Source organism: Panthera uncia, chromosome B4 (genome assembly GCF_023721935.1).
Source record: "Panthera uncia isolate 11264 chromosome B4, Puncia_PCG_1.0, whole genome shotgun sequence".
Lineage (NCBI taxonomy): Eukaryota > Metazoa > Chordata > Mammalia > Carnivora > Felidae > Panthera > Panthera uncia.
Window position 1 is genome coordinate 114389432 of NC_064809.1, and position 12493 is coordinate 114401924.

Sequence of the window (12493 nt, forward strand, 5' to 3'; positions counted from 1 at the left end):
GCCGCCACTAAGGTTTTCCCATGCTGTCCCTCAACGAAGGGAGACAGCAAAGGCCAGAGATCATTCTTACAGCTGAAGGTCACATCTGGATGAATGAGCCATCATGGCTGGGAGGTTAACAGCTCAGACCGCCACAGTGGGACTCCAGCTCCACTATGTATTAGCTTTGAGCAAGTAAATTATTAATTAGCCTCTGTTTCCTCTTCAAAAGGGAAGAGGGGTGAGCTGCCTCACTGCTGTATTTGCAGTGTCTACCTGGGATCACATCCTGGCTTCTCAATTGCCAGCGATGTGACCTCTGGGCAAGTTACTTGACTTTTTCACGGCCTCAGTTTCTTCATCTCTAAGCTGGGGACAATGATTGTGCCTATTTCAAAGGGCTTTATGGAGGATTAAATGAGCTCATATATGTAAAGCCCTTAGCCCAGCACATGGTAAATTGGAAACGTTACAGAAGTGTGTGTAATCACTATTATTTGGACTCTAATGCTCTGTATACCTATATTAGCTTCTAAATGTTCTTGCAGCTTGGTACATGGATATCCCTAATCCAATTAAGCATCTTCAACACAGTTAACTGCTCTCTGCACCTAATTCATTACCAGTGGATTAAGGAACTCCGAAGAGAATGAAAAAGGAATCAAAGAAATGTGGGCACTGTTTTAACTAAGCAGCATTTTAGTAATAAGCCAGTTTCTAGAGGTTTGATTATTGCAACAGAAAGATCCTGAAGCCTGTTTCCACTAAAACAGATTTGTGCTGGGAATAGAGACATAGTAGTTCATGGAAAACACCAACACCCCAAATCTCTTTTTCCTCCACAGCTTCCTGGGAAATGTACAAAGAAAGAGCTACTGCTCCTTGAGTGTTATTGAAACTTGCACTTTAGCCATCCACATCCCTGCAATTTGTCACCACCTGAATTTATTTTATTTTATTTTATTTTATTTTTTATTTAATTTACATCCAAGTTAGTTAGCATTTAGTGCAACAATGATTTTAGGGGTAGATTCCTTAATGCTCCTTACCCATTTAGCCCATCCCCCCTCCCACAACTCCCCCCAGCAACCCTCTGTTTGTTCTCCATATTTAAGAGTCTCTTATGTTTTGTCCCCCTCCCTGTTTTTATATTATTTTTACTTCCCTTCCCTTGTGTTCAACAGTTCTGTGTCTTAAAATCCTCATATGAGTGAAGTCATATGATTTTTGTCCCTCTCTGAGTGACTAATTTTGGTTAGCATAATACCCTCCAGTTCTATCCACATAGTTGCAAATGGCAAGGTTTCATTCTTTTTGATCGCTGAGTAATACTCCATTGTGTGTGTGTGTGTGTGTATGTGTGTGTGTGTGTGTGTGTGTGTGTGTGTGTATACCACATCTTCTTTATCCATTCATCCATCGATGGATCTATGGACATTGGGCTCTTTCCATACCTTGGCTATTATTGATAGTGCTGCTATAAACATGGGGGGTGCATGTGCCCCTTCGAAACAGCATACCTATATCTCTTGGATAAATACCTAGTAGTGCAATTTCTGGGTCATAGGGTAGTTCTATTTTTGATTTTTTGAGGAACCCCCATACTGTTTTCCAGAGTGGCTGAAGCAGTTTGCATTCCCACCAGCAGTGCAAAAGAGATCCTCTTTCTCTGCATCCTCACCAACATCTCTTGTTGCCTGAGTTGATTTTAGCCCTTCTGACAGGTGTGAGGTGGTATCTCATTGTGGTTTTGATTTGTATTTCCCTGGTGATGAGTGATGTGGGGCATTTTTTCTTGTGTCAGCTGGCCATCTGGATGTCTTCTTTGGAGAAGTGTCTATTCATGTCTTTTGCCCATTTCTTCCCTGGATTATTTGTTTTTTGGGTGTTGAGTTTGATAAGTTCTTTACAGATTTTGGATACTAACCCTTTATCTGATGTGTCATTTGCAAATATCTTCTCCCATTCCATCGGTTGCCTTTTTGTTTTGCTGATTGCTTCCTTCGCTGTGCAGAAGCTTTTTATTTTGGTGAGGTCCCAATAGTTCATTTTTGCTTTTGTTTCCCTTGCCTCTGGAGACGTGTTGAGTAAGAAGTTGCTGCAGCCAAGATCAGAGAGGTTTTTGCCTGCTTTCTCCTTGAGGATTTTGATGGCCTCCCGTCTTACATGTAGGTCTTTCATCCATTTTGAGTTTATTTTTGTGTATGGTGTAAGAAACTGGTCCAGGTTCATTCTTCTGCATATCGCTGTCCAGTTTTCCCAGCACCACTTGCTGAAGAGACTGTCTTTATTCCATCGGATATTCTTTCCTGCTTTGTCAAAGATTAGTTGGCCATACGTTTGTGGGTCCATTTCTGGGTTCTCTATTCTGTTCCTCTGATCTAGGTGTCTGTTTTTGTGCCAGTACCATACTGTCTTGATGATTACAGCTTTGTAGTGTAGCTTCAAGTCTGGATTGTGATGCCTCCTGCTTTGGTTTTCTTTTTCAAGATTGCTTTGGCTATTCAGGGTCTTTTCTGGTTCTATACAAATTTTAGGATTGTTTGTTCTAGCTCTGTGAAGAATGCTGGTGTTATTTTGATAGGGATTGTATTGCATATGTAGATTGCTTTGGGTAGTATTGACATTTTAACAATATTTGTTCTTCCTATCCAGGAGCATGGAATCTTTTTCCATTTTTTTGTGTCTTCTTCCATTTCTTTCATAAGCTTTCTATAGTTCTCAGTGTATAGATTTTTCGCCTCTTTGGTTAGATTTATTCCTAGGTATTTTATGGTTTTTGGTGCAATTGTAAATGGGATCAGTTCCTTGATTTCTCTTTCTGTCACTTCACTGTTGGTGTATAGGAATGCGACCGATTTCTGTGCATTGATTTTATATCCTGCAGCTTTGCTGAATTCATGAATCAATTCTAGCAGTTTTTTGGTGGAATCTCTTGGGTTTTCCATATACAGTATCATGTCATCTGCGAAGAGTGAAAGTTTGACCTCCTCATGGCCAATTTGGATGCCTTTTATTTCTTTGTGTTGTCTGATTGCTGAGACCAAGACTTCCAATACTATGTTGAATAACAGTGGAGAGAGTGGACATCCCTGTCTTGTCCCTGACCTTAGGGAGAAAGCTCTCAGTTTTTCCCCATTGAGGATGATATTAGCATTGGGTCTTTTGTACATGGCTTTTATGATCTTGAGGTATGATCTTTCTATCCCTACTTTCTTGAGGGTTTTTATCAAGAAAAGATGTTGTATTTTGTCAAATGCTTTCCCTGCATCTATTGAGAGGATCATATGGTTCTTGTTGTCACCATCTGAATTTGATGCACATAAGAAATCTTAAATTCCAGTACCCTGTCTTCTGACCATGCCCCTTTAGCCTTCCAGCTCCCCCCTTACTTTAGTCATCTTTGCCCTTGGACCTGACCTCTGGTTGGCTCCTCCTTTCCTCCATTTCCCACCAGCTTCCTCATTTTCTTTCCTAGGAAGCTGGTGTCCTGGTTGCTCACCTGGGCCACTCTTTCTTCAGCACTTTGAAATCCCTTTATCACCCTAAACCTATGCCTTCCCTGAGTTAAATTCACCCCCTGGGTCATCATAACAAACTGCTATCTGTGTTCACCCTGGTGGAAGGCTCTGCTATAGAAAGTTCTGTGATGATGTACATCATGGCACTGTCATTCTACTTGCCCCTCCCCCTCAGCAGGTTTCTAAAACATTCACCCACTTCTCAACATCCATCTCCTCTAGTTTTCAGAGGAAGACCTTACCTTTTACGTCTCTGAGAAAACTGAGGCCCTTAGAGGTGAAACACCTAACCTTCTACCCTCCTCCATTCACTCAGCCAACAAATATTTTTGAATACCTGTTCTATCCCAAGCAAAATGCCAGGTGCTGGGAATGAAATAAGGGACATTCTCTGGCTTCATGGTGCTACTCTGGTGATGGATGTACTTACAAAGAAGACTACCAAGAAGTCCAGCCATCCACTGTGTGGTGAGAAAACACAAACCACTTGGGCACTCCAGTTGCCAGGCTCAGCTGAGCCCAGCTTGTGACTAATCCTGAGTCAGACTTCAGACATGTGAGGGAGGAAGCATCTGGATGATACCACCCAACGAATTGAGTTACCCCCAGCCATTTGGAGATTTCAACCCCTGCCCTAGACAACATGGAGCAGAGTCAAGCTATTTTCACTTCCCAATGACCTTTGGGTCATTTTTTATCCATCTGGAACACATTTCCAACTTTCTTTGCTAAGTTAGATATTTCTTATCCCTGAAGACTCAGTATAGGCCTTCTCTTCCCCAGGAAGCATCTCCTAAACCCTTTGGATGGGTTAAGCGGCCCTTCCCCGGGTTGCTTTAGCATATCTCTTCTTTAGCAGTGTATAGAAATTATCTTTGTTCACCCAGAAATTATGTGTATATCCAGCCTAGCACAAATATATTCAACATATGCTTATTAGCTGAAGTGTGTAAATGTGGACTCCACTGAGCTCTGGCCCAGGTAAAGCTGTGATGTTTGTCTCTAGCGCCCTCTACCTTCTTCATCTCATTCTTCACCACCACCCTTCAATTGAAGTGTCCCTTGTCCCAATTCCCTTCCAGGTTCGTTCATCAATGGTAACTGAAACGTGACCTTAACTTAGAGTGTGGGAAAGCTTACGGGGCAGGAGAAGGCTTCAAAAGCATCATTTGGGTCCATAGATTTGCTAAAGTCTAATCATTCAGAACCTGATTATATACCAGGGATGTGAGCTGAACTCTGTCCTATGGACTTTCTGGTACGGAAGACACGTTAAAGCAGAGCCTTGAGAAACAGAATCACTGCGGTGTAGATGTGTCCAGAAGCAGGGAACTGCTAGAGAGAGAGAGTAGGGAGAATCTCAGGATTATTTCTGTATATTTAATGATACACCTCCACCCACATTTATACTCTGAGACATCACTCCTCTTGCTAAAGTTTATCTGGCCATGGGTGGACCCAAACTGGGTCAGAGTCTCACCTCTCGGAATTTGAAATTGAGACAGTCTTTCCATGTGACAAGAACTATTTTACAACAGCAAAGCTGGAGGGTAGCCAGACTCTACAGTTTGGAGGAGAGAAGCAGAAATGAGAGACAAGAAAGAGTATTGCTTGCTTGGCAATTCTGGGTGTCAGTGCCCTTCTGTTTGTCCACAGGTTCTGACAACCTGCCCCTGCCCTGTATCCTTAAAATAATCCTCCTTTTCCTTTTCTGACTTCTAGTCATGAGTCGTTGTCACTTACAATCAAAGAATTCTAATACAACTGTGGTTCCCAAACCGTGTGCTGAGGCGCCCCAGGGTACATTACACTCATGGGATGCTTTGTTACATTTGGTTCAAGTCGTATCATTTTCAGTGTGTATTATATGTACAGTATATACTATAATTGTATTCTTTCTATGGGCTTTGTGCTCTACAAGGATGAAGAATGTTTGGTGACCACTAAGGAAAGGAGTAAGGTTGAACAGACAGGAGAGACTCTGAAAGGCTGATGGGAAATACTGGTGTTCGGAGTGGTCATTTGACCCTGACAGGACAGCAGGACATGTCCAGTGGATCAGCAGGTGGATGCAGGGTGGGGGGAACAATGCTCCCCATAGAGTTTATACAGTTTGGAAAGGGCATTTATACTATGTTCACTGGGCGGGTGGGGGAGCAAATCCAACTGAGTGTTCATGTTATTTAAAAAGCAAAACCTGGGGTGCTAGGGTGGCTCAGTGGGTTAAGCATCGAACTCTTGATTTCAGCTCAGGTCATTATCTCACGGTTCGTGAGTTCAAGCCCTGCATCGGGCTCTGTGCTGAGCGTGCAGAGCTTGCTTGGGATTCTCTCTTTCTCTCTCTCTGCCCCTCCCCCATTTGCCCTTGCTCTCCCTCAAAATAAACAAACTTAAAAAAATAAAACCTTTAAAGAGCAAAACCCTAATCATGTTGAATGGTGTGTAGCAGCTTCATATTAAGGAACTTAAAATGTCATGTAAATAATATGTTGACACTTTTGGTGATCGTGCCGGGGAAAATAAATATGTAATTACAAATTTTACATTTATAAATTAAAAGACCAAACTTTGTTAAAATGCACTTTACAAAGAACATGCCACTGGCAGGGAGGAAAAAAAAAGGTAGCTCAGCTTTATTTATGAAAATCACCGACAAGATAATAAAAACCGAAAACAAAAACAACATTTTAGTTACAATGTGAGCTGAAGTTTTTCCATTTCTTTGTGACTGCAGTTTAAAAAAGAAAAATGTCTGAAATCATCATTGGTATGTCCTCAATCCACTTTTAAATCTTTCCCCACCAGCATGGCCGTCACGGGGTGCATGCTAGCTCTGTGCTCCTGGTAGGTACGGACGGCTTGATCGTGGTATTTGTCAAAGGCAGCAAGGTCTCTGTGGGAGCAGGAAAAAAGCAAGAAAGTTGTATAATGACTTATTACTTTGGCAAGTAATGTTTTATGTGGCAGGTATAATTTTATTATTGTGAAATTAATGAAAAGATTAATTATGACTGTCTATGTCATGGTTATATATTTTTCAGAATTCCTGCCAAACCCACAGTCAAAATAACTTCATTAAGATATTCTTAAATTCTAGCTTTTAGCCAAGATACAACTTTTCCCCTCTACCGCGCATTGCTTTATTATATGTCAAGCAACCTATTCTTCCACTTCATTGGGACATTTGAATCAAAAAGGTTTGGCTTTATCTGTTCATTTCTTATTGCGTTTGAATTAACTTCAGACTCTTTCTCTTGTCCATGCCTATCCACGCCTACCCACCAATTATCTCCTACTTGCTTTTAAAGACCGTTTGGTGCACATAAGATTGCTTTCTATTTACTTCCTTTTCACCAGTGTCTAAGCCTATCTGGTCCATAATAGGTAATTGATATATAATGTTTCTAAAACAGCTAATCCAATTACCTCAAATTCTAAATATTTTAGAAGTGTTCATTCCTATTCCAAAATTATACCTGTAATCTTTAACAAATTTAAAAATTATTTTTAGATGGAATTTTGCAAAGTATTTTAACAACAGGAAAAACTTAAGATTGTTCTTCCCCATTCCTGATCTAAATTCAAAGCACCATTTGAGTGGGTTCTTACTTGAATAAGGGCCGCGTAAATTTCATTCGTCCTTGCTCAGTTGCCATTTTTAGAGCCAAAGGAACTGCTTCCTCCCATTTCGATTGAATGCAGAGCCGTAACCATCTGAAAGGAAGATTTTTAGGGGGCGTGGGGTAGGAAATGAGGAGGAAGGGGCGGGATATACAGTCACATCTGAAGATTACTTTCATAGTGATAAGTAATCCCATTATAATTCTACTGCACACCTCTTTATATTATGTCTTTATTCTGAGAATCTCAAATCCTACTTTTTTTTCAAATCCTTTTATATACAATTCAACAACTGGAGAAGAGAAGGAAGAGGAGTTTGTTCTTGACAAAGACCAGACATTTTAAAAGGCTAGCTTACGTTGGTGTTCATGTACCTTATCTGTGCAGTTTCTAAAGGAAATTAAACTTTGGTTTAAGACTCACACTACAAATCAGAATTAAGAAAGATTAGCCACATAACAGAATCAGAGATTTCTTTTAAAAAAAAAAAATTTTTTTTTTTAACGTTTATTTATTTTTGAGACAGAGAGAGACAGAGCATGAACAGGGGAGGGGCAGAGAGAGAGGGAGACACAGAATCGGAAACAGGCTCCAGGCTCTGAGCCATCAGCCCGGAGCCTGACGCGGGGCTCGAACTCACAGACCGCGAGATCGTGACCCGAGCCGAAGTCGGACGCCCAACAGACTGAGCCACTCAGGCGCCCCCAGAATCAGAGATTTCTAACTATTCCCTTATCAGAGTCAATTTGGCTAGTTGTGGAAGAACTATTTACCTCTGGATTCCTAATTCTCCTTTTTGTTTTAAGGCCAAGAGAAGCTTAGAACAAATTCTAAGAAAAAGATTAATACTCTCATCTTACAGATACTGCAAGTATTCCTATGATTATTTATACAAGTGCAGAAGATTTCATAGGATTTCTTAAAACTCATGTATGGCTCCGACTCTGCTTTCCCTTTCTCCACATTTTAAACTAGTTTCTACTTTCTTCCACAGAGACAAGTTAAAATGATGTACCTGAATCGTATTTCAGAATTGTTAACGGCATTCAACTTGTACACCTCTTGCATTCGCTTTATATGCCCCAATGGAAGAGGTGCCTAAGAGCAAAATAAAGAAGTATGACGTATCATTTCAACAGGATTCCTTGGAAGAAAGGAGCTGGGGGGAAATTCTTAGCCAGATTAAAATCCTAAATATTTTCAAATATAGAAATAAGTTAGATAAAATGAAAACAAATGCACACTACAATAAATTTTGTGCCAACTCATTCTGGATAAGGATGTTCTACTAGGAGCGAAGGGATAGTTTAATTTGTGAGGTACCTAGAGAATTAAATGAGAATTTCTCTCCTCAGACCTTCTGGTATATATAAAATCTAGCTTTCTAACTCTTTCCAGAGTCCCTCAAGTTTTTCCTTATACTTTATCTGTCTTAAATTTATCCCATTCTCTGTATTAAACCACAGTTCTTTGTTTACTCACAGATTACCCTGAGCTTTATCTTTGCATATTTCCTCTGAAATCCCTTTTAAATGATCTATATGCCTACAAAATAGCTTTTAAAACTTCTCTATTACAGGTCCTTTGAGAACCTGATGAGTAATATGGACCCTTTTCTTAGGAAAAAGAGATACATTTACCATACAAACACAAATGTCTCTATACAATTTCAAGAGTTCATGAACCTCCTGTGCCTGGCTTAACCTTAAGCTAAAATGGGGAGCAAGTCTGGTGAGGAAAGAAGGAAGACAAGTTCAGTTTGGACAAGCAGGGAGGCTGAGGTGCTGCTAGGTGGGTGGTGACTCTCCTCTGCGGCCACGACTCATCTTACAAAACCCACCCCATGCTCGCTCCGGAAGCATCTCTGCTCTGAGTGCCAGACCCTTCCCAAACTGTTTGGTCTCAGCTAACCTCCAAGTCCGCCCTGGTAGGTCCACTGGTTAAGGTCCCCTCCTGGACCCCCAATCTTCCCCCATTTTTGCCATGCCTTTTCTGGAAACGTCTCGTCAGTTCCTCCCTTTCCCTGGCCCCAAGGCAGCGCTAAAGACATTTATGAAAAATGGCAACTTTATGCCCTAAAAAATTGATTCTCACCAAGCCCCTGTTGCCTAAAATCCATTCCTCCCTTTGTGTTGATTCCTTAGGAAACTCCGTCCAGTCTTCTTTATCCCTCTCAAGGTCCTCAGGCCCAACAGAGCATTTTAATGTGAAAGCCAAGACCCAGTCATTCCCTCCCTCTCAAAATGCAGCCTCCTCTTTCTGTTTTACATATTCTTTTTATTACCTTGGTTTGCAACCTTAAGATCTGCTTGGACTCATTCCTGTTAACCGCCAAATCCAGCCAGGCACAAACCCATGCCTTTCACCCTTCACCCCTGCCCCCTCCTTTCCTACCAGTGCCCCCTGGTACTGTCTCCCAGATAACTCCACCACCCGTGTTCCTCATGTTGATCCACCAGCAGACTTGTTTTATAATCCATCCTTTCCTGTTAAAAATGTTAGATCCCTTCCTACCTACAAAATCTGATTCTTAGCTTAGCATTCAAGATTCATCACATCCTATACCAGGCTTTCTAGAATGATCTTCATTAACTTCTGCAACACGGTGGCTTGCTACTCCCTCGGACTTGAATTTCCACCTCTGCATTATGATGCTGCTCTCCTCAAAGCTAGCTCCACTCCCACAAAACCTTTCCTTGATGATGCCATTTAGAAGGGAGTCCTTCTTTACTGATTAAGTTTTTCTCAAATGATACCTAAAATATGTCTCCTTTAATTGCCAAATTTTGTATGTGTGACCTTTCCTACTAGATTATAAGCTTTTGTGGATATGGTTTCTTTCTTTCTTGAATATTTTCATATTTATAATAACACTAAACATAATAAGCATTCAACAAATATCTTTAAAGAAACAAATGAATTTTATAAATTTTTTTTCCCATTGGTTTTCACATTAACATTTTTTTCCAAGTTGGGTTTGACCTAAATGCTGTGCTTTTATTATGTCCATTGTAATGTCTCATGTTTTGAGCTAGTACTTACTTTCTGGAGCATCTGTGCTAAGAATTCGTTCAGCTGATGACTAGAGAGGTCCTTCAGGTCTGCTGCGGTGAATGAGTTTAAATCATCTTCTTTGGCCTAAAAAAAATGTTTCCTGGTTATTTTGTATAAAATGTACAAGTTAATAATATTTATTGGTTCACCTAACATAAAAATAAAAATTAAGAAAAAGACAGAACTATAAGGATGTACAAGATGATAAAAAATAAATTTAAGCCTTGGCTACTTTCATAATTTTGAGATGATGTTACTTCAACTTAAAGAGCTAACATGACTCCTAAAATTTATATTACTTAAGAGAAATTAGACTATTAATAGGAAAAAAATTTTTACATCCTTTGTACCATTCAAGATGTACAGATTGTCAAAGTAAAGAAATATTACAAACAGCATGTCAACTAATTTACAGGCTAATTGTAAAATTTGGGTAAAGGATCAAATTGCATATTCTTTTAAATATTACACAAATTAATTGGTAAGGCCACAAACTGATGTTTCCCTCCAACCCCACACATTCTGTTTTCCCCACTTAATCTTGGAAATCATCTAAGAAAAAGAAAAATGAGTCTGTACTTTTTAATTTAGGATTCACTGCCAAAAATCTTTGAAGATATGATTAAGAGATATTAAATGAAGATTATCAAAGTAATTGTTTAAAAAATCTTTGAGTAGTTTTGAATTCCTTTCAACTAGGGTTTCTTTATTATTATTTATTATTATTATTATTATTATTATTATTTTATTTTAATTCTAGTATAGTTAACCTACACTGTTATATTAGTTTCAGGTACACAATATAGAGATTCAACAATTCCACGTTATTACCCAGCGCTCATCATGACAAATGGACTCCTTAGTCCCCATCACCTATTTAACCCATCCTCCTATCCACCTCCCCTCTGGTAACCATCAGTTTGTTCTGTATAGTTAAGAGTCTGTTTCTTGGTTTGTTTCTGTCTTTTTTCCTTTGCCCATTTGTTTTGTTTCTTGCATTCCACATTGAGTGAAAGCATATGGTATTTGTCTTTCTCTAACAGATTTTACCTAGCATTATACTCTCTAGCTCCATCCATGTCAATGCAAATGGAAAGATTTCTTTCTTTTTTATGGCTGAATAATATTCCTCTGTGTGTGTGTGTGTGTGTGTGTGTGTACGTGCACATCATCTTTATCCATTAATCTATTGATGAACACTTGGGCTGCTTCCATAATTTGGCTATTGTAAATTAATGCTGCTATAAACACAGGGGTGCATGTATCCCTTAGAATTAGTGTTTTTGTATTTATTGGGTAAATACCCAGTAGTGTGATTACTGGATCATAGGGTATTTCTATTTTTAACTTTTTGAGGAACCTCCATACTATCTTCCACATAAACTAGGGTTTCTTTTAACTTTAAAAGAAACATATGCAATGTTTAAAAAAATCAGATAGGACTGAATGAAAAATTCCTTTGTTTTTGCCACGTCTCTAGGTCCTACTCCCCAGTGACCAATATGAATAGTTCCTCGTATATCCTTCCAGGAAATTTAATGCATAAATATATCCTTGTAAAGAAACATTATTTTACATCTTCCTCCCTGTTCAGAACCCCCTTCACTATCTCTCTTTGGAACCTCACCTTGGTTATCAAAACTTACAGATCTCATGCTCTGCTCAAAAACATGAAAATTTAAAATATTTATTAAGGCTATGTCGTAAGTGGTAAAAACATTAAAAGCAATGGAATGATAAACCAAAATTCAAGGTAATGGTTACCTTGCTGGGAAGGCAACGTGGATAGAGAGGGGAATGAGATGGGGAGTGTTGCTCCAAAAGTACCACTGAGGTTTTCTTTCTTATGTTAGTGGTGGGTACACCTTTTTATACCTTCCGATAGGTGATACACATTTTTTCTTTTGCATTTTTTTTAATATTTAACAAAAACAATTGAACAATAAAACAAGGCAAAGGGAGAACTAGTGATTACAATGTCCTCAGTCTGTCTCTGACACGACCCGCTCCTATTGATAGTGAACTATTTATAATCATCCGTGTTGGCTGCTGAGCCTAAAGGAATATCTAAGCAGAAATCAAGAGCAGGAGCAGTTTTAGTAGGTGGGCTGGCATACATTTTTCAAATGAACACAGAGGTCCTGGGTGCCTGGGTGGCTCAGTTGGTTAAGTGACCAACTTCATCTCAGGTCATGATCTTGTAGTCTGTGAGTTCAAGCCCCGCGTTGGGCTCTGTGCTGACAGCTCAGAGTCTGGCGTCTGCTTTGGATTCTGTGTCTCCCTCTTTCTGTTTCTATTTCTCTCTCTCAAAAAATAAA

The 12493-nt window shown here is 39.6% G+C and overlaps 1 protein-coding gene across 1 annotated transcript in view; it reads right to left on the reverse strand.

Annotated features, from left to right (window-relative positions):
• Nucleotides 1-6109: 6109 nt before the first annotated feature.
• Nucleotides 6110-12493, reverse strand: part of LTA4H (leukotriene A4 hydrolase) — a 34467-nt gene continuing 28083 nt past the window's right edge. The window contains exons 16-19 of the mRNA XM_049626109.1: nucleotides 10164-10259; nucleotides 8137-8219; nucleotides 7110-7214; nucleotides 6110-6393 (exon numbers count right to left, since the gene is read on the reverse strand). Of these exons, the coding sequence (XP_049482066.1) occupies nucleotides 6276-6393; nucleotides 7110-7214; nucleotides 8137-8219; nucleotides 10164-10259 (402 nt within the window). The 3' untranslated portion in view covers nucleotides 6110-6275. The remainder of the gene's footprint in view (nucleotides 6394-7109; nucleotides 7215-8136; nucleotides 8220-10163; nucleotides 10260-12493) is intronic.